This window comes from Garra rufa, chromosome 6, assembly GCF_049309525.1.
Source record: "Garra rufa chromosome 6, GarRuf1.0, whole genome shotgun sequence".
In the NCBI taxonomy this organism is placed as follows: domain Eukaryota; kingdom Metazoa; phylum Chordata; class Actinopteri; order Cypriniformes; family Cyprinidae; genus Garra; species Garra rufa.
In genome coordinates, this window is record NC_133366.1 from 21,950,980 (window position 1) to 21,974,025 (window position 23,046).

Here is a 23,046-nt window from a genome sequence, read left to right on the forward strand (position 1 = left end):
AGTAAACTCTGTGTACACAAACAATGTTCTCAATGCTTGAGTTCATGTGTAGAGACCCAGGCGATACTTCGAGCAAAGTTTCATGGTGTGTCGAGCCTTCTTAGTGTTGTAAAAATATCGATTTTGATGCGCTCAAAGTTATGCCCCTAGAACTCCCATTCACCGGCCATTGACCACAAAACGAAATCACGGTCAATCTCAAAAACAGCTCGTTTGTCGTAATTATGCTTTTAGATATAAGTTTGTCTCGTTTACAGTAAAAAAAAACAGCCCAGGTTGCATTTTGGCAATAGTTATCCTTTAACACTGACATGATATTATTAAAGTTGTCTGATTTTAAATATTAAATATAATATCTTAAACATAATATCTTTAAGCATTGGGAGCTTACTTCTGCATTGTCTACAGCTAGATGACAGCAAGCTGCCAACACAGCACGGCCATCTTGGAAATACCACTCTGCCAACTCTTTACACACTCTGTGCAACATCCTAGACAAAGAAGAGGACAGTAGGTAGGAAAATAAGATGTGAAATACTTGATTGTGGCTTAAATTAAACACAACATACCCGCAGTATTTTTCTATGTTGTCATTGTCTGAGTTTGCAGCATTGTTTATTGATGTGATCTGAGGACCATGGATATTGCCTTCACAAGCACCCTGATGAAACAAAGCATGTTCCTATTTATAGTATAGCCTGATTCAGCAGAGAGGTTCACAGTCTTGCAACAACTCGTAAATGGGTAAAAAAAATAACAACAGATCCCTGTACCTGAGCCACCAGCACAGCTTCTTTCAGTTGACCTCTAGAGGTAAAGAAATTCACCAACTTTTTCACCTCACCAGTGGCGATGCAATACGGGATGACGTCATCATTGCCTTCTTGCATAAGCTGGTCTGCTCTCCTGCAATAAGCAGTTCATGAATGGTCATTCACTCAGAACAACTGTTTTAAAAGGGAGACCTCTTTTTACAAGATGTAAAATAAGTCTCAGGTGTCCCCAGAATGTGTCTGTGAAGTTTCAGCTCAAACTACTCCACACATCATTTATTATGTTATTTGAAAATGGCTATTTTGAGTGGAAGCAGATGCTGTTTTCATGCATGTCTCTAAATAAAAATGAGAATTGATTTTCATGTCTATCGCGTTGAAATCACACGTTTTAAATCCTATTAGTTTAAACCTCTGATATAGGGTTTTCTGAGAGCACATTTCCGAAGCACAAGCACACAAAACAGCTGTCACACGGCATGTGAGTACTAAACTAAGTTCCCTTTCATGTCTTATTGTGCTTAAACTGTCAAATACACACAAGTTAATGTTAAAAACACACACAAGTTACAAAAACAGTCGGTTATGTCTGTGAAGGCAAACAGATGGGAAAGAAATTGCATGTTAAAATTAGGTCTGTGTGGCAGCAGCGTAAAATTCAGTAAATAAATCAATAAATCCACTGCTCTCTTGTCTTCTCTAAGGCTGTGACTCTGAATAGTGTTCTGTGACAGAGCAGTGCAATGTTTCGCTCAAGGTTTTGCTATGGCATTAGAACTGGTACACGGTTGTTGCCTGTGAAAACAGAATGGCGGCACCAAGGGTGGAAATGGGCGAATTAAGGATCCCCTTACGTCACGAGGGGAATAAAATCTGAGCGGTTCACTTTTTCACATGCTTGCAGAGAAAGGCTTACCAAAAACAAAGTTACTGGGCTATCCTTACATATTATGGGTTGGCAGATGCACCGGGGACACGATTATAACACTTAAACACGTAAAAAGTCCGATTTTGATGATATGTTACCTTTAAAATATAAAGGAGTATATGAGATACCTTTGCATGAGCTTTTTCCAGTATTTCATGGAGACACCAGGGGCCACAGAAAGAGCCTTCTCCCACTAAACACAAAACAAAACATCATAAATATCCAAAATCATAAGAAAACTGGTTCTAAAAATAAAAGTGATTGACAATCTGTTCTCATATATGAGAAAACTAGATCAGTAAGATTTTTCTCTCTTTTTTTTTTGAAGAAATCAATAACTTTATCCAGCAAGGATGCATTAAATTTTTCAAAAATGATAGTAAAGATACATTTTACAAAATATATTTATTTTAAATAAACTTTTTAAGTTTAATTTCATCAGCAACAAATATTAGCATTATTTCTGAAGCATCATGTGACACTGAAGACTGGAGTAATGGCTGCTGAAAATTCAGCTTTGTCACATTTGATCTGTGCTTGAGTTTGTTTAGAGTTGCATTTTTCTTGGCTCTCTTTCCTGTATTGATTTTGTTCACTCGGTAATTCAGTGTATGATTGATTTCATGTACATGTGTCTCTTTTATTGATCAGTTTGCTTTTATGTACAGTATATGTAGCCAAGTGTTTGTTCTGTTTGTGTCTAATGATTCCTGAGCATATATCCTGCTCTTTTCATTCTTTCTGCAAACGATCGAGACAAGCTTTGCCATTACAGTAATAAAATATATTTTAAATATGTTAACATAAAGAAAACATTTTGAATTGTAATATTAATTCATAATATTACTGTATTTATGATCAAATAAATGCAGTAAAAAAATTAATCGACAATTAAACCCATGCCCATCAGCAAATATTGATGTTATTAAATAGATTACTTATATATACAGCATATTGACTGGTAAGCATTTAAGGCTTTTAAATCTTTACCTCTCCCAGTTCCACCATAAGCTCACAGTATCTCTGTATTTGACCCAGTCTGATGTGGATTTCTGCTGCATTCTTGAGCCTTTCCTCTTTACTAGGCGCTCCAATACCACCACCAAACTTTGACATCTTTACTATAGTTAGCTCTTGTGCTTCAGACTACAGGAAAGAGACATACAGTGAAAATGACAAAAACTTCATATAAAATACTATAGAAGTACAGACAATATAATATGCACCAGCTTGCAGTACTTAATTTTACATTTCAGTTGTGACACTATTAAACACTATTTAAATACTCACAGTTTTGAAGCGGACCAGATGTTTCATATGCATAATGCCCTGTCCATAGTTCTGTGGAAGAAGACTATCATCTTGTCCATTGATTACAGCAACCAGATCCCAAAGGTTATGACTCCCGCCCGGTGGCTAAATAGAGAGAGCAAATGACCTGTTATTTAGACTCCTAAATAAAGTCCTGTGAGAGTTCTGTGTTGAGATTCACTCACAGAGAAACACTCAGAGAACCATCTGAGCTTCTTCATGCGCACGTCACTAGAGAGTTTATCCAGCTCCTGTTTGATATCTTTGGAAATCTTTCCACACAGGAGGGGAGGAGCTCCAGGCACCATAGCACGATCTACACTCAACAAATAAATACGTTTTAATGTCTTTACAAAACACATGTAGACAGTATATAATACGTGCATGTGTTCGTGTTTTAACCTGTGTTGCCAATGATGTCATCCCAGCTGTGGTCAGTAAGGATGTTGACCACTATGGGAGCAATTAGAGGAGTGAGTGACCAAAGTCTGACCGTAGAGTCTCTGGAGCAGGAAGCCATAGTGAAAGGACGGCTGGGATGACATGTCAGACCTAGGGGATTTCATACGGTTGACAAGGCTGCATTAATAATGTATTATTACCTTGGAATGACATAAATTGATGTATGAGTGTTCCTATAATGTACATATAATTCTACTAAAAGACAGCCCTTGGACAAAAATAAGTACACATTTAAGCTTCTTAACTATTCAAAGCTCTGCTTTTCTGCCTCCATTAATAAACATTGAATCAGTCAACAGTTTTTCTGTCTTGGAATTGCATGGAAGCCAAATTTGTTCAATTTGACCCCTAACACAGAAGTACCCAGTTATTGAACACTTAAAGGATTACACCACTTCCAGAACAAAAATTTACAGATAATTTATTCACCCCTTGTCATCCAAAATTTTCATGTCTTTATTTCTTCAGTCATAAAGAAATTATGTTTTTTTGAGGAAAACATTTTAGAATGCAGTTTCAATGCAGCCCTTAAAAGGCTCTAAACGTTCCCAGTCGAGGAATAAGGGTCTTATCTAGCGAAATGAAAAAAAAAATATATAATATTTATACACTTTTTTTTAACCACAAATGCTTGTCTAGCTCTGCGATGTGCATGCATACTCTGTGCACCCTGGTTCAAGACAGTTAGGGTATGTCAAAAAACTCAAAAAATCAAAATTTCTCCTCCAACTTCAAAATTGTCCTACGCTGTTGTTTTACCTTTTTTGTAAAGGGTGTTTGACCTTCTTTGCACGAAACTGGTACTTCTGCAGCGATGTAGGACGATTTTGAAGTTGGAGGACGATTTTGAAGTTGGACACATGTGCATCACAGAGCTAGACAAGACAAGCATTTGACGTTAAAAGGTGTATAAATTGTAATTTTTTTTAGAAAATAAATGATTGTTTCACTAGATGAAATCCTTATTCCTTGGCTGGGATCGTGTAGAGCCCTTTGCAGCTGCACTGAAACTGCTTTTTTAACATTCAATCGGTTGAGCACCATTGAAGTCCACTATATGCAGAAAAATCCTGTAATGTTTTCCTCAAAAAATTTAATTTCTTTGCGACTGAAGAAAGAAAGACATGAAGATCTGAAGTAAACAGTCTACATGCCAAATTCATCCACGATGCATAAAATCATAATTTTGTCTGCACCGTATACATTTAATACCCTACCATAGACATCAGCCCCATGGTCATAAACAGTGTCTAGACAGGTGCCATCTCTGGTGTCCCAGACACGGATGGTGTAGTCCCAGCTCCCTGAGGTCAAAAGGTACGGCACCTCTGTGTTCCACATGAGACCCCGCACTGGAGCGGTATGGCCACTCAGCACGTTAATGCAGGCATCTTGGGTATAGTCCCAGATACGAACAGTCCTAGTCGAGATGCACACAAAAATGCATACATTTAGGAACCTGAATGTGCTCTCAGTGGTTTTTGACAGTGATATGAATGTGACATCACACACAAATTCACACTTACCATTGACATTGTAAAAAAAGCCTTATTCATAATCAGCCATGATTAATTTATTCCAACTAACAGTTTCTAATAGTAGGACGATATAAATAGGATAATTTGCATGACAGCTCATTGCAGGCTTTAGAGACTAACTATATGGGTACCATTTATTGCATCCTTAAATTAAACAGTGAAATACTAGTTTTTTTAACAGTAACATTTAGAGAGAATAAAGCCCAAAAGGAAAAAGAAAACTTTTGGTTACACTTTATTTTAAGGTGTCCTTGTTACAGTGTAATTATAATATTTAAATATTAAGTAATTAATATTTATTATAATAATTTAAATATTAAGTAATATTAGTAATATTAATTAACTACATTTACTTACTATATGGTTAGGGTTAGGATTGGCAAAACTATAAATTAATAATTGTTTATTATACTATTACATTTTATTTAATTGTCCTATACTATTATTTTTTAATACGTTTTTGTCTAATTAAGGACACAGCAAGTCAATGAATATAAATACAAATAAAATTTGAGAATTATAATCTTTAATGCTATTATAACTATATGCTATATGAAAGAAATCTCTAATCCTCACTAAGGTTGCATTTATTTGAATAAAACAATAGTAAAAACAGTAATATTGTGAAATGTTTCCATTATAATAATTTATTTTTATTTTTAAAACATATTTAAATGTAATTTCTTTTGTGTGATGCTGAATTTTCATTTCAAGATTTGCATGAAACAGTTCCTGTTATACTCATAGTTGAAATGTTTGTTCTTAATATTTTTTGTAACAATGTAAAAGTGTCACTTTTTATCAACTTTACGAGTCCTTGCTGAACAAAAGTATAAATTTCTTAAAAAATTAAAAAAAAACCTTTCTGACCATTGTGTAGTGTAGCCTATTTTCGAAATGTAAATGAAGATTTTAATTGAATTATTACCCATCATCTGAGCCGCTGCACAGTATGCCCTCTCTGAGGGGTGACCAACGCACATGGAAAACTTTGGCTGTGTGACCTGTAAAGACTTTTAGTGGCTGGTCTGAACTGGTGGCCAAGTAATAGACTCGAACATTTTTGTCTTCACAGCCAGTGGCAATCATATCTCTGCATGACAGCAAGAGAGAGACAAAGAGAGAGAGAATGTATTATAATTATGATCAATAAAGAAAATAACACTGGTAAAATTTCTGACACCTGTTTATGTACAGTCAAGCCCAAAATTTTATTCATACCCCTGGCAAATTCTGACTTAAAGTTACTTTGATTCAACCAGCAAGTTTTATTTTTAACCGGAAATTACATATGCTTCTCCCAAAAGATAATACGATTATGTACAAGAGGCATTATTGTGGAAAAAATATTTCTCAGCTTTCTTTTATATTTGAACAAAAAGTGGCATGTCCAAAATTATTCATACCCTTTGCAAACTGTAACAGTCTATGGGAAAATCCAAAGTTCTATACCATTCCAAATAGTCCAAGCTGTTCTAAAAATTTAATTGTTTGGCCACAATGATGTAGCCTTCATTTGGCGTAAAAAAGGAGAAGCCTTCAACTCTAAGCACACCATCCCCACTGTCAAACATGGTGGTGGGAACCTAATGTTTTGGGGGTGTTTTTCAGCCGGTGGACCAGGGAACCTAATCACAGTAAACGGCACCATGAAAAAGGAGCAATACATCAAAATTCTCAACAACAACATCAGGCAGTCTGCAGAGAAACTTGGCCTTGGGCACCAGTGGACATGTCAGCACGACAACGACCCAAAATACACAGGAAAGGTGGTGAAGAAATGGTTAGCAGACAAAAACATTAACGTTTTGCAGTGGCCCAGCCAGAGTCTTGACGTAAATCCAATTGAGAATCTGTGGAGGGAGCTAAAGTTCAGGGTGATGGCAAGGAGACCCTCCAACCTGAAAGAGTTGGAGCTCATCGCTAAAGATGAATGGGCAAAAATACCAGTGGAGACATGCAAAAAGCTGGTCAGCAATTATAGGATGCGTTTGATTGCTGTAATAGCCAATAAAGGCTTTTCTATTGATTATTGAGAAGGGTATATATAATTTTGGACATGCCACTTTTGTTCAAATGTAAATAAAAGATGAGTAATAATTTCTTACACAATGATGTCTCTTGTGCATCGTCTTATTATCTTCTGGGAGACGTTTGTGTCATTTCTAATAAAAAAAAAAAAAACTTGCTGGTTGAATAAAAGTAACTTTAAGTCAGAATTTGCCTGGGGTATGAATAATTTCAGACTTGATTGTATCTATTTAATGCATATACTTGTTATTTTGACTCCAGTCACAGCCAAACACTGCAGCAGGATGTTTGTATTTGTGCAACACTTTGCCATCAAGGGTTCGAATTATGCTGAAAAAAACAACAAAAAACAACTACAACACCAGAATGTCATGTCTATAAGAATAACACGGCTTCATAATGTATGGACTAAACAGAAAGTGAGAGATGTGAGAATGCTATACATTTAAACAGACTTACCAAAATCCATCGCCACTGCATGTGGCTATTCTTTTGGAATCTTTATGACTCCAAGCAACACAAAAAATACCATTCTTCCCATGCTGCAACACAATTTTAATCAAAATAAAGACCCATGCTAACTTTGGATAGTGTGCAATTAAAATAACAGTATAAATTTAAATTAAATCTTATAATTTAAAGTTATTCATTATATCGGGATAAACCAGTATTTAATAAAAAACAAGAACCAAATCATTTTGTTTAGTGCTTGCCTCATTAAATCTTGTGATCATTTTTCCCTTTTTTACATCCCAAATAAAGGCGCCATTCCTAGATGTGGCTCCTGCTATGCAGTTCAAGTCTCCTTCAGGTTACAGAGAAAAAGAGAAATGAAGAAAATAGTTTCATGAATAGTCACAAAAACAAAATCTGTATGAAACTTCAGTGATAACATGAGATGTTTTAATATTGTGTATCATTCTTACCAGGGGCCCAAGACAGAGAGTAAACCACTCCTTCATTGCCTGGAGATGTGTACACAGCAGTTAAGGTGTTTATATCCCAAACTTTTATCGTCCCATCAAATGAAGCTGTAGCTAAAAGGTTTGGATCATCTGGCTTGAATTTGCAATCGAAGATAGTTTCAACATGACCCTGTGACAAAAAGAATATCATAAAGTCATAAAACCTTTCATGCTTGTATTATAATTGTATAATCATTATAATGGCATTCTTGATTTCAGTGTTATTATTATTAGCTAAAACTAAACTCTTAGAAAAATGTGTTCATAATTTGACATAAAGCTGAAATAAAATAAAATATAAATATTAAACCTTCGAAGAAATGAGAATTATTGCCTAGCCTTGACAACTGAAATAAAATAAATGCAAGTTGAAGTACTAAAATTACTAAAACTAGAAAAAAAAATAAAGGAAAGCTAAATAGTAATATAAAAACACAAATGAATAAAATTACAAAAGCACAAAATTACCAAAATGTAAACTAATATAAAATAAAAGAAGAAAAATAAAGGCTAATTAATAATAGTAATAAAAACTAAAATTAATATTATATTACATAATAGTACAAGCAGATTCTGATTCCCTGACTAAATTAAAACTGAATTGAAATACAGTAAAAATGTGTGTAATGTATGTGACATAGGTGAGCCAGACACAAGATGCGTAATCAAAAGTTTGACACATGTCATATAAATATAAATAACCATAAGTACATATGGTATTAGTGCTATAAACAAAATAATTGAGTTCAGTCTGATGACTGATTGAAAATGAATGTGGGACCACTTCAGAAAATTAATGCACACCCATGTCTGCACATTTTGCTTTGTGTTGTGGGTGCATTATCACCTCAGGTGTGCATTAATGTATGATAATTCAGTAGACAAATATTCCTTACTTAACCATGTGGTCCATGTGCATTTTCTGTGTCATTAATAACAATCAAGGCAACAAAAAGAGCTTTTGTCTGAGAAAAATAACATGTATATTTGCTGAATTGATCAGGTGACCTTTAAAATCAACACTAGGATTGAAGAGCACCTCTTTAACAGCAAGATGACTAATAAAAAACATAAGCTTTTGCTGCTTGCATCAATGCATTCACTGTTTAATTACAATATAACTAAAAAAAACATTTTTTTAAGTGTAGGGTTCTTTCATGATGTTAAATATACAAACTGTAATAATAATTTTAAGGATCTTTAATATATGTTAGCCCACAGGTAACAACATGTCACGTTTCCTACCAGATCCCGTAGGAAGTCCCACTTTTTGGTGCCCATATCATATAGTCCAACCCCCCCATCCATGAAGCAGCAGACAGCATGGCCGGGTGGGAGGGAGAAGGCCTGGTTCTGTGAAAGAGTAGGTGGAGGCACAGCCTCACTAGTGGAGGAGGTATAGTGATTCTTAGGCGAATTTGAGCCAAAGGCTAAAAGAGAAACAACATTGATTATGTTTACATGTGCATCAATAATCTGCTTCTATGAAATAATCAGAGTAAGGAGTTAATTAAAGTTTACATGACATGAAACCTTTTCAGTCCAGTTTGCATGCAATTTTCATCATCTGATTATTTGCTAAAACTTTTGAAACTCTGACAGATTTAATTCATGGTGTCACGTCATCCATGTACATCTGACACACTTGGTCATAGTGGAAAAGAAGCATCTTAAGGTGTTTACATGCCAGTTTATTGTGATTAAAATTGTCATATTTTACTAAGGTTATGATTACTACGACTATGATTAAGTTATGCAAATAGTTACTTTTTAATGGAGTAACCACTATTGTAGTGCATTACTTATAAAAGTAACTTTCCTCAACACTACCTACAGTTGAGATCAAAAGTTTTCACCCCCCTTTCAAAATATGCAAAATGTCATTTATTTTACCGAAATAAGAGGATCATACAAAATGCATGTTATTGTTTATGTAGTACCAACCTGAATAAGATATTTCAGATAAAAGATGTTTACATATAATTTATAAAAATTACCCTGTTAAAACTTTAAATCCCCATGATTCTTAATACTGTGTTCTTACCTGAATGATCCACAGCTGTGTTTTTTTGTTTAGTGATAGTTGTTCATGAGTCCCTTGTTTGTCCTGAACAGTTAAACTGCCCGCTGTTCTTCAGAAATATCCTTCAGGTCCCACAAATTCTTTGGTTTTTCAGCATTTTTGTGTTTTTGAACCCTTTCCAGCAATGACTGTATGATTTTGAGATCCATATTTTCACAATGAGGACAACTGAGGGACACATATGCAACTATTACAGAAGGTTCCAATGCTCATTGATGCTCCAGAAGGTAAAACCATGCATTAAAAGCCGGCGTGGGGGGGGGGGGGGGGTGACTTTTGAACAGATGGAGATGTGTACATTTTTCTTATTTACCCTAAATATAATATATTTTTTAATTTGGGACTTCAGAGGCTACAGAAGATACTTACATGTTTCGCAGAAGACATAATAAGTTAAATTTACCCTGAACTTCAAAGTTTTCACTCCCTGGCTCTTAATGCATGGTTTTTCCTTCTGGAGCATCAATGACCGTTTGAACCTTCTATAATAGTTGCATATGAGTCCCTCAGTTGTCCTCAGTGTGAAAAGATGGATCTCTAAATCATACAGTAGTTGGAAAGGTTTCAAATAAACAAAAATGCTGGAGAACCAAAGAATTTGTGGGACCTAAAGAATATTTTTTGAAGAACAGCAGACAGTTCAGCTGTTCAGGACAAACAAGGGACTCATGAACAACTATCACTAAACAAAAAACAAAACAAAAAAACAAACAGCTGTGTTCAGGTAACAACAGTATTCAGTATTCAAATTTCTCTTGTGGACTATATATAAACATCTTTTATGTGAAATATCTTATTCAGGTCAGTACTAAAGGAACAATAACATGCATTCTGTATTATCCCTCTTATTTTGGTAAAATAATTATTATTTGCAAAGGTGGATGTAAACTTTTGACCTCAACTGTATATCTCATTAGAATCACATTATGAGGGTCATTGTGATGGAGTGCACACACAGTATACAGAAGTGATAAATGGTGAACATGAAAACATACCTTTCTTCGCTGGTGGGGAATTTAACACATGAAGTGCATGGAAGCCAGTTTTCTTCAGTTTGAAGTTATCCAAAGGTGTCACTCTTGATACATTCCATATTCTCAGCACACCAACTTGAGAATCTTGAAAATTCAATATAATAAAATGTTTTACCTGATGCAGCTATGCAAATATATATGATTGAGTGTTTTCCATTTCAAACTACCACTACACCCTTGCTGTTTTATGTTCAAATGTAAATGTAATTAATAATTAAATAAGAGTTCTAAAATCAGATCAAAGCTGGCCTGTTAAGCTAAAAACTGCCATTTCCCACTAGTGCTTCTGCGCGTATTTCTCTTACCTCCTGTGATAAACATGCCAGGGGCACTGGGCACCCAGGCCAGGCATTGCACAGAGGCAGCGGCACTAGGGAAACTAAAGGTTGTGATGCAGGATAAAGATTCAGAGTCTAGCAGTCTGATGCCATTGTGCATATTGGCCACCAATAGGTAGTCTGTGCTGAGAGGGTCCCACTCTAAAGCTGTGACAGGGTCTTCTTCATCTGTGCCTTCTAACGATTCAGGACGCAGTACATGCTTTTGATTCTTTGAGCCTAAAGTAAAGACAATTTGAAAAATTGCAAGTTATTTTGCAAGCTAGTCTTGGGCAGTTTTAAAGACACAAGTACAGGCACTATTAACATGAACTGTATTTAATTAAACATTCTTCAAAATATCTTTGTTTGTGTTCCACAGAAGAAAGAAATGCATACAAGTCTGGAATTACATGCTTTAACATTATTCTACCTGGTTGAAAGATGGACAGACTGCCATCAGTGTGTCCAAATACCACTTTTCCCTTCTTCAGTGGATGCCAGCGGAACAGGCAGATATCCGACAGAAAACTGTGAGCTTCCTTGTGCACTGTGACTCCTGAGTCTGGCCCAGAGATGGTCCATATATACAGAGGACCCCGGTGGGACACGAACGCAACGCTATCACCTGCATTCCAGCACCAGCTTAGAGAAGCTGGGATACCTGAAAAACACCCAAGTTTAAGATGTCACATGAAACAATCACAGACAGAAACAGTTATTAAAAACAGGCATTTTGAGTGGTGTCTTGGAGGATACATGCTGTCAGGTGGAATATGTGTCCTGAACTGAAGTGATGTTTATTTCTTTGGATACTACTGTTGGTGTGTCAGAGCCAGTACCTTTGGTGTTGTCAAGCCGTGTAACTGCCTTCTGCTCGGCTACATTCCAGATGATAAGCAGGTTATCAGCGCTAGCACTAGCAAACACATCAGGGTTGTGTGGACACCATGATATAGCTGTGATTGTCTTCTTGTGTTCAGACATAATTGCTCGCAGTTTAAACTCATTATATCTGTGATCAAGCTAGAAGAACAGACTTCAATCAGTAAATTCAAAATTGAAGTCAAATTAGGCTATATTGGTAGGTTGGTAAAGGGTCCACCCAAAAATGAAAATTAAAAAAGAAACCTAAGAGAGTTCTGTCCCTGCATTAAAAACAGATGAACATACATATGGTACGTTTTATGTGACGTTGGTTTTGTATGTCACCGCAGTTCTCACTTGAAATGTCTGTTGAGTGATGTTTTAAACTAACATACCATCTGCACTACTCCTAAACTTACCCGATTGTATGAACAAAAGTAAATGTGACGTAAAAACACAATTTCAAGCATTTCGTTTTAGCTTGCTTTTCGATCTCTCATTTGTCAGTTCATTCATACTCATATTAAAGCTCGGGTTGAATTAAAAAAATCAGAATTTGCGTTTTAAAGATGAGTCTTATAGGTTTGAAGTGACATAAGGGTGCGTAAATGATGACAGAATTTTCATTTTTGGGTGATGTAAGACTAATTTTCTTCTATAACAATCTATGGTTTACCACAGTTCACATTCCAAAAGTTTGCACTTACTTGGTACACATATATAGCAAGCGTGGCACAATATGCAAATCTGTCCCCACTGGCAGCACACACGTCTTTGTTCCAGGGCTGACATCCAGCGGCCAACAGGCCAACCTGTTTCACCTGAGACATCTTTACCTGGACAAAGAGACACCAGTAACACCAATGAGGATCTGCAACACAACCATTGGTCTCAGTAATCATATAAAAAACACAGCTGTTGGAGTTGTGAAAATAGATATTCATAACTGAATAGACCTAGAGCAGGTATAGGCAAACGTCCTGGAGGCCACTGTCCATCATTGCCTATTGCTTAAGGAAACCGTACACTGATGTATTAGAGAGCTGTTGCATTAATATTCTCCCATATTTTTACTCTACATGTAGCTTATTTTGAAAAAAAAGGAAAAGTAAAAAAAAAAGTCATGGTAATTATATATACACCTCTGTGACAGCTTTGTAGTTTCACAAATGTCATATTAATGCAATAAATATACATTTGGTTTATCTAATTTGTGTTCATAACCCTTAAACTAATCATTATTGATATTGGCAACAGTTAGTCAGCATACATATGTAGGTAGGCTACTCATTAAATAGGTAGGAATTTAAAGGGATCATCGGATACCCATTTTCCTCAAGTTGATATGATTCTTTAGGGTCTTAATAAAAAGTCTAAAACATATTTTGGTTAAAATGGTAGTGTAAAACAACACCCTTTTTACCTCATCAAAAACAGCTCTGTTTACAGCGACCCGTTTTGGTGCATGTACCTTTAAATGCTAATGAGCTCTGCTCACCCCATCCCTCTCTTCCATGGGGTGACGAGCAGTTCTTTGAGACTGTTAACTGTAGCCACATTCGCCCAGGAACTTGCTAACTAGCACATTATTTGGAAAGACGATTTGCAAAGATTGATAAAAAACAACTTATACTTACTTCTTCTGTAGGTGAAGCTGTATCACAAATGACTTGCTCGAACACGGACGGATTTAGGTAGATCGGGGGGCACATTTCCTTAAAAAACAAAAGTAATCCTCTGCGTCTTCAACCGCTCTGATATCGGGAGTACATGACAACTGCTATGTTTATTATTACATCCAACAACAAAACACCTCAATTGCATTCTTGTCGGAGACATTCTTTTCTACATTTGCTCCGGCGTTGAAACAATGGCGGACTGTTTACAGCTCACTCATGGTGGGTCTATGCTAAAACACCAGTGTCCATCAACAGACGTGGAAGGGGTGTGCCAAAACTGTCACTCTGCCAAAAATCTGTAAGAGCTTGATCTGAGACAGTGCTAATGATTTATGAGGATTAAAAAAAAAAAAAACACTGGGTGGATTTTTATCAATATAGGGTGGTTGTGTACACACACTGCCAAGACACTTTTCAGTTCAAACAACATGTAAAAGTGAATTTTGCATCCAATGACCCCTTTAAAGAATTAGTTTACCCAAAAATTTAAATTCTGTCATTACTCACCCTCATGCTGTTACAAACCTGTAAGACCTTTGTTCATCTTCATTAGACAAATTTATTTATTTGATGAAATCCGAGAGCTTTCTGGGTCCTTCCATGTTCAAAGTCCAGAAAGGTACCAAGAAAATAGACAAAATAGTTCATGTGACATCAGTGGTTTAACTGTAATTGTATGAAGCAACGAGAATACTTTTGAGCACAACAAAACCACAAACATAACGACTTTATTCAACAATTCCTTTCCTCTGCATCACCCTAACACCAAATTGGAGAGTAACACAAAGCATGCGCGCGCTTTCATTTGCACGGAAACAAAGCGTAGCTTCATAAAATTACGGTTGAACCACTGATGTCACATGGACTATTTTATCAATATTGTTGGTACCTTTCTGGACCTTAAATGTGGAAGGACTCTTGTTGTCTATGAAGGGTCAGAAAGCTCTCAGATTTCATCAAAAATTTGTGTTCCAAAGATGAACAAAGGTCTTACGGGTTTGGAACAATACGAGGGTGAGTAATGAAGACAGAATTTTCATTTTGGGGGAACTATCCCCTTAAGGCTTCATGTTGGAAAAAGAACTTTGAGTCTAATAATGACTGCAATCTTAATACTAAAACTTTCTGTTCTTGACTCTGATTTCATAGACTCCTACAGTGGATGTCGGGAATTGGAGTTGACTCTGAAAAATCTGGAATCAAACACCCCTGGTTAACGTCAACATAAAATGAAAATTTACCTTTTATCTTTACTAATTACATGTTATGGAATTAACTGGAAACGAATGTTCCAATCATATGTTCAATTCTTTATAAAATTCACAACTCAATCTTCTGATGATGCATGCCGGACTTCTCCAATCATTTTGTTCTTTGACTACAACCAAACGACTACAACCTCCATCCAATCAACAACCAATGGATAGAAGTCCCCGCCCAACATTTTTTTTTCTGATTGGATAATCCATAATTCAAATGAAAAGATCTGTCACTACTACCATTACATAGCAAATTTAACATACATCTAATAATATCTAATATTTAATCAGCAGCTCACAATAAGATACATTTTAAGACTGAAAAAACTAAATTATTTGTAATTGACTGAAATCATAAGACCTTATAATACCAGACCTCACTCTGTTGCTTCTAAGCTCCATTTGGCCCCATTCATGGTAAGTAAAAACAGTTCAACTTTCAAATGCATGTCTCAAGACACCTGCATTCTGTTCCATCCCTCTTGAGTCACGTCTAGCTGTTTTTGAACGCAAGAACACGTCTTGTGTGAGCGGTCCCTTAGGGTGACACTGATGAAAAAACCCCTCATCACCATCTCTGTGTCATTTCTCTTTCTCTTCTTTACATTTGAAGGGATAAAGCAACACCAGATGGCTAAAAGACCGTCACGCAGCTCCTACCTTTGGTTCACTGTGATATGTGCTGTACCAGCTCAGGATTTCCTTGTCTGCCATCCTCTCGCCTTTACAGAAGCAAAGATGAATGGGGCTCTGCGTTAGTGACTAAAAGAAAAAAAGCCGCTTCAGTAGTCTGTGTGTGACTGTTGCCCACTGCGTGAGTGCATGTGTATGGAGAAATGGGGGTAGAGGAGGAGAGAAAGAGAACATGCTCATTGACTGGTGCAGGCTGCTCGTGTGGGAGAGGTGGCTGGAGACGAGAGCGACGGAACAGCTCCCGCCGGTAGCCAGGCAACAGCAAGATCCCTTCATTTAAACTCCCTCACTCACTTACCCCCTCCCCGACATACGCGCAACCACGAACCTCATCTCACCCCTGCGCAGCCTTCTTGAAGGTGTTTATTCTTCCTTTTGCTCGTCATGATTAACACGCTCCTCTAAACTGTCCGGCATAACACGTACACATAACACATGCACAAACTTACACAGCCCACACTGCACACAAAGCAGGGCATTTTGTCCAAAATGAAATAAAAAATAGCCCAATTTAAATCATTTAGAGCTTTCATTTAAACCATTATTGTAAATGCAAGTCGAAATGGCCTCTTCTAATTGACTTGTTTAGACTGGCAGACATATGTTGCCTTCCTGTGCTTTAGCTTTCCACCTCTGAAGTCTTTTGTTGTCATAAATGTATAGCTTCTTGTCTGTTGTCAAACATACATAAGCCGCTCTAATGTATACTTTCACTGCGCAGGGGCATTTTATCATAGGAGGCAAGGGAGGCAGCGTCTCAAAATACGAATAAAAAATCGTAGTACAAAAATAAAACAACACCAATATTACAAAATATAGCATTTAAAAGTGTTAAATGTCAACATAAATGTCCATAAATCACTTTTTTTTCCCTAAAGAAGCATTGTCCAACAGCGACACCAGCAGGTAAAGTAACAGCGTGACTCTCGCCTCCCCTGAGCCCATTGAGTTTTAACAGACCCCTAAAGCGTGCAGTGAGGCAATGCCTCCATCACGATATGACTGTATGACCGGTTATTATCGGCTGTGATTGGTTCAAGCGAGAAATCCTGCCTCTTTTGTTTTTGTGCATTGATGAATCTGTCTTAAAGCGGTCATCGGATGACAGCTTTAATTCACTTTTACATGTTGTTTGAACTGAAATACTGGAGCAGGGATGCAGACAAGAATGTCTCCTTGAGGTGTTCTGTTGTTGGATGTAATAATGAACATAGCAGTCGTCAATTACTCCCGACATCTGAGCCACAGAGGCAGACACAGAGGATTAACGTTACTTTCGTTTTTGAAGGGAATGCACCCTCTGATACCTAAATGCGTCTATGTTCACGCAAATCATTTGTGATCCAGCGTCACCTACAGAAGAAGTGTGAATAAGGTTCTTTTATGAATTTTTGCAAATCGACATTTCCTAATAATGTGCTAGTTAGTAAGTTCTTTGGGGGGTTGAATGAGTGAAACACATTTATTCTGCGCTCACGGAAAGCACTTAAGAAACAGTGTCTCTTCCGCAGCTCTGTACACTTTCAACTTGTTTTTAAGTATCGAGTAAGAGAACCTATAGGCCTACGACATTCACGTTACATGATTTGACTGATTTGATGAAGAAAGGCAGACAGCGCACTGCATTAAAAGAAAGGAACATTCACGTTTCCATAATCGCTGGTCAAAATCAAAAACAGAACTAAAATTAAATCATCTTTGAGAGCAAGAGGGCCCTCTAGTGTTTCAGGGGCCCTACGCAGCATGTGTATTTTGCATATAGGGAGGATCGGCTCTGTTCATATTAAACATTTAAGCAAAAAAACAAAACAAAAAAACTAAACTTGTGTACACTACAGTCTCCATGCTCACAGCGGAGTATTTATACTAGTGGTGGGCATAGATTAATTTTTTTAATCTAGATTAATCTAGATTAAATTCTGAAATTAATCTAGATTAATCTAGATTAAAATGGCTAATTTGAAGGCATTCAGAATATGTGTGCTACCCAAATAATGACTAAAAGTAAGTCTTTGAGAACGGGTTTCTCAAACCAGGTGGCGCATTAGACCAGGCGCTCATCTCCTGTTTCCAAAATGCATTACAAACTGCTTGACAATTGCATTTACAACACAATTAACTATACAAATTTGTGTAACCAAGTACTTCTGCGCAAAATGCTGTACGACGTGCGCGTTACCGTAAAATACACAGGCGCGCGGGTATGGATAGCCTATCTGCGTGCATAGTCTTCCAATAAACTGCGTTGCTTTTAGAAGCGTCAATTCAGTTGTTGCATATAGTTTAATGTCTTTATTTCGGGATTATCAAAGTAAATTATAACTCAAATTTGAGATTTTACTGGGGCACAGCAGATTTTCACTGGGGCACGTGCTCCAGTAAAAAGGGTCTAACAACGCACGCACCTGCCCTGAAGCGGCTTCATAACTGCATCCATGTCTGCGCGTCTCATTTGATGTGGTAATTTCACAGAAGTTGAAGACTCGTTCTCACCCCCTACAGTGCAATTCAACTAGATATACGTCATCCGCGCTAAAATAACACAGTGAAAGTCATCATATCTTGCGTAGTTTAGACCCAGCTCCCAACCCAACTTTGAGAATAGATTAACGGCGATATTTTTTTTTATCGCGCGATATGAGTCTCACGTTAACGCAGCACGTTAACGCCGATAACGGCCCACCACTAATTTATACAAATAATTTTGATATTTATTTATATTCTGGCTATCTGAATTTCAGTATGGAATTAAAGATTAGGATTATTATTTTTTTTTTTTTTTGCTAGTATTATATCACATTAGGGATGCTCATATTGACCGTTTAACCGTTAACCGCCAGTAAGAATTTTAACCGATTATTACTATCAGTTAAACGGTTTAATTTTTTTTTTTTTTTTTTTACGTTTGCTCCATGGTGAAAGAAAAAATGTATTACTCACGGGCGCGTGTCCGTGCAGTACGGCTGTTCAGACATATTTTGCTGAGTAAGCACCTGCTTTACCTTTTCTTAGTTTATGTTACTGATGTAGTAGCCTATATGCAACACGATGGCAATGGCAATATTGGGTTATCAAAGAGTGAATCCATAAATAAATGTAACGTTATTTAATTTCTAAATTAATTATAGTCTAAAGAGTGCGCGCTCTCCTTACTATCACTGGAAAGTTGTCACTCATACATTACTGCAGTTCATCTCACAAAGTTAATAAAAAGTAATAAAATAACCTTTACACTGTACAATTAATCTCTTATTTTCATCATGTCTACACTTTCTTGTTTTAATGAGAGAGTTCGCAGAGGTGTAGAAGCAGAACAGAAACCGGCACTTTGAGTGGTGAGTGGATCGTAACATAGCCGCCTCTGATTGGCCACAGCGATAATGTAATCAACAGAAATGTCTGTGATTGGCTATTGAACGCTGTGAAAACACGTTTCTCCACATATGACCAGTGGATGAAAAGACCCGTCCCGAACCGCAAATTGAAAGGATCTTTGTGAAGTGTTTTTGTCGCGGATCTAAGAGTTAACAGACAACGTCCCAGTCTATCCGTGTAGCATGTCCACATGTTAAAAACTAGGTACACTGAGGTATAGGCTGGCCTGCTATATGTTTTTATGTCCGACGAGAAGAATAAGACCGGTACCTTTCTTCAAAGCGCATAGAAGGATTCAGTGTGTTTTAGTTTTGTCATATTAATTAGGTAGTTATTTAATTTATACACATTTAGTATAGGCCTATTTATATTATTATTATTTTTTTTCATTCTGATTTTCTCTGTTCTCAGAAGCGCTGCTGATGCGTGATAATTTGAGTAACGTTATATGTGAATGCAGTTTTTGTTGTTGCTCTGTATGCTGCTGTTTGCACATTAAAATAAAACATTTGCTTGTATTTTTTATGTATATCATCACAGATACTTGTGCATTCTATTTTTATTTTAAACGAATTTATTATTCTAATTTTATCAGTTAACGGTTAATGTTCGGATAACGAGCAGCGGTTGTCGGTCAGGAGAATTAACCGAAATGAGCATCCCTATATCACATTGTGAGTGTATGTTAGCACCGTTTGCCGTTTTCTTGTGGCATCTTGTCTCAGAAGAAGTGACACGTGACGTCAGATTTAAAAAGCGGATAGGGAAATAACGAGAAGAATAGCAATGTGCCGTAAATGGTAAAACAGTTTGCACTACAAAGCAGCGTGTTTATAATTAAGATAATACATTAAAATAACAAGCTCGTGCTGCCTTAAAATTTTGAGTTTACTCAACTCAAACATCCACGCTTTCAAGTAGTACAACATAACATTTAATGTTGACTAAACTTAATATTTTAAGGCAGCATGAAAACTTCTTTAAGGTGAAAATTTTTTTTTTTGACAGTGCACTAATTTGCAATATCAATAACAGCAAAACGAGCTGTTTTGTGCAGCTAAAAATAGCTGGGCTTGGATGAGACCGGAAGCAAGACCCATAACATTTACAAATGACCGCACATATTCTCATGGAAAAAAGGCAGATAATCACATTAATGGGAAGACTAATTTTAAAAAGTAAGTAAACAACTCACACACCTAGATATAACCACTTTTTTTGTCAAAATAAGACTTAAATTGAAGTAATCAGCTTGTTGCAACTTAAAGTAAAGTCGTCTGTGGCCAAAATTGACCAGGCTCTGATGACTGACATTCAAAAATAGTTAAAAGTTAACTATTAAAAAAAGAAAAGAATAGCTGAACATAAGTTCACAAATAAAATATATTGTTTAAATTGTTACTGCCTTGAGTTATTATTTTGGAATAAATGCAAAATGCTTAAAAACACTAACTTGATAAGATGTATACTTTGCTTTAATAAACAGAGTATTGATTACATTGTTAATGTAAACATATAAAATATAAATATTTTTCTGGTAGTGTAAATATTGCTTACTTAACCGAGAAAATGTGACTGAGACATGAATTTATATTTGATTAAAAAAACACAATTTTGAGGACTTTGCCTCCACATTTCAGAACACAACTGCACACCACTGCTTCATCAGCTTGCTGATGATTTTTGAATCAAATATGTGTTATTCTTCCTGTGTATAAGCATACAATATGTGACCCTGGACCACAAAACCAGTCATAAGGTTAAATTTTACAAAACTGAGATGTATACATCATATGAAAGCTCAATAAATAAGCTTTCTATTGATGTATGGTTTGTTAGGATAGGACAATATTTGGCCGAGATACATCTATTTGAATATCTGGAATCTGAGGGTGCCAAAAATCAAAATACTGAGAAAATCACCTTTAAAGTTGTCCAAATTAAGTTCTTAACAATGCATATTACTAATCAAAAATTACATTTTGATATGTTTACAGTAGGAATTTTACAAAAAATCTTCATGGAATATGATCTTTACTTAATTTCCTAATGATTTTTGGCATAAAAGAAAAATCTATAATTTTGACCCATACAATGTATTTTTGGCTATTGCTACAAATATACCCCAGCGACTTAAGACTGGTTTTGTGGTCCAGGGTCACATATGCATCTAATGGCTATGCTATTTTGTACATGGAAATACCCAAGACTTTAATGTCAAGACAATGTAGCTGTGGTCCAAAATGAATAAAAATGCCAGCCAATACAGCAGTCAGTCTCCGCCATGTTTACATTTGTGACCCTGGACCACAAAACCAGTCGCTAGAGTCAATTTATTTAATATTGAGATTTATAAACCATCTGAAAGCAGAATAAATAAGTTTTCAATTGATGGTTTGTTAGCATAGGACAATATTTGGCCAATATACAAGTATTTAAAAATCTGGAATCTGAGGGTGCAACAAAATAAAAAACAATTGAAAATCGGCTTTAAAGTTGTCCAAATTAAGTTCTTGCCATGCATATTACTAAAAGAAATTAAGTTTTGATATATTTACAATAGGAAACTTACAAAATATCTTCATGGATCATTACTTAATATCCTAATGATTTTTGGCATAAAAGAAGAATCTATTAGCCTGGAAAAAATCCAGACCCTAATCTATTAAGATTAAGGGTCTGGCATCGAGCAATGAAAAGGGCCTAACTCGAGGGGCGGCACCAAGCATGCATTTGAAACTCTCACTGCACGCAATTGGATAACGCCACGACCAATCACAACAATACACGGTGTGACGTATCCACAAACTGTGGCGAGACCACAACCACCCATACGCTTAGCTACCAGCGGAGCTAACTGATAGATTAAACTCTTGCTGTATCCAGTCGGCAAAACAGCAAAAACGTCCTTCTTGCAAAGGAACAATTCGAGCGCGGTTTTCTGTTCCTCTTTTATATGAAAAGCCAAGTCTAACTCGTTCATTGTAGTGGCCAAAGCCGTTTCAAACAACTGGTGTTCATCTGTAGCCATCTTTCAATGTTTACTAAATGATTCCGGAGACTGCAGCGCTGTCGTCATCAGCTTAGCTCGCCTCTGGCCCGCCTACATCAGATACACCGATTTGATTGGTTCCCGGAATTGCTTACGTAATGCAGTAACCTGCATCATTGCTCGATGCCAGAGTGTCTTGCAGAGACAATTCAAATTGTGCTCTCGCGAGACCTCTGGATTTCCAGGGTAAGAATCTATAATTTTGACCCATACAATGTATTTTTGGCTATTGCTAAAAATATACTTGTGCTACATACTGGTTTTGCAGTCCAGGGTCAAATTAAATAGCCTGCCCAATTAAAAAACTTTGGCTATCACAATGATCCCCAAGTTTCCCAGTCATGAATATGACTTTAGAGGCCATTAATTTTCAATTCAACTCATATTCACGATAATTCCGATAGCACATGAAGACAGCAGTAATGAGATGTCTGAGAGTCAGGAGATCAAATAGTGGGTGATCTTTACGAAATGTGTTTGTGTGCTTGTCTATGACTCCGACCTCAGGCCTCCAAATGCCACAGAGATCGTGATCAGCAGAAGTTTGGCTCTGTTAGTGATGTCACCCCCTCAACACCTCCTACCCCTTCGGCTGGGCTGCGGGGGAGAGCGTGAGTGAAATGCAGACAGAGCAAAACACACACAGAGGGAGAGTGAGAGATAGGCCAATCATGAAACT

At 36.6% G+C, this 23,046-nt stretch overlaps 1 protein-coding gene across 1 annotated transcript in view; it reads right to left on the bottom strand.

Moving 5' to 3' along the window:
- wdr17 (WD repeat domain 17) overlaps nt 1–23,046 on the bottom strand; it is a 41,491-nt gene that overhangs the window by 12,499 nt on the left and 5,946 nt on the right. Inside the window, exons 2-21 of the mRNA XM_073843007.1 lie at nt 13,017–13,145; nt 12,285–12,468; nt 11,876–12,106; nt 11,431–11,682; nt 11,087–11,209; nt 9,254–9,438; nt 7,970–8,138; nt 7,758–7,848; nt 7,503–7,592; nt 7,287–7,373; nt 5,941–6,105; nt 4,692–4,894; nt 3,415–3,564; nt 3,198–3,328; nt 2,992–3,117; nt 2,692–2,847; nt 1,830–1,894; nt 774–906; nt 570–661; nt 392–491 (exon numbers count right to left, since the gene is read on the bottom strand). Coding sequence (XP_073699108.1) covers nt 392–491; nt 570–661; nt 774–906; nt 1,830–1,894; nt 2,692–2,847; nt 2,992–3,117; nt 3,198–3,328; nt 3,415–3,564; nt 4,692–4,894; nt 5,941–6,105; nt 7,287–7,373; nt 7,503–7,592; nt 7,758–7,848; nt 7,970–8,138; nt 9,254–9,438; nt 11,087–11,209; nt 11,431–11,682; nt 11,876–12,106; nt 12,285–12,468; nt 13,017–13,139 — 2,856 coding nt within the window. The 5' untranslated portion in view covers nt 13,140–13,145. The remainder of the gene's footprint in view (nt 1–391; nt 492–569; nt 662–773; nt 907–1,829; nt 1,895–2,691; nt 2,848–2,991; nt 3,118–3,197; nt 3,329–3,414; nt 3,565–4,691; nt 4,895–5,940; nt 6,106–7,286; nt 7,374–7,502; nt 7,593–7,757; nt 7,849–7,969; nt 8,139–9,253; nt 9,439–11,086; nt 11,210–11,430; nt 11,683–11,875; nt 12,107–12,284; nt 12,469–13,016; nt 13,146–23,046) is intronic.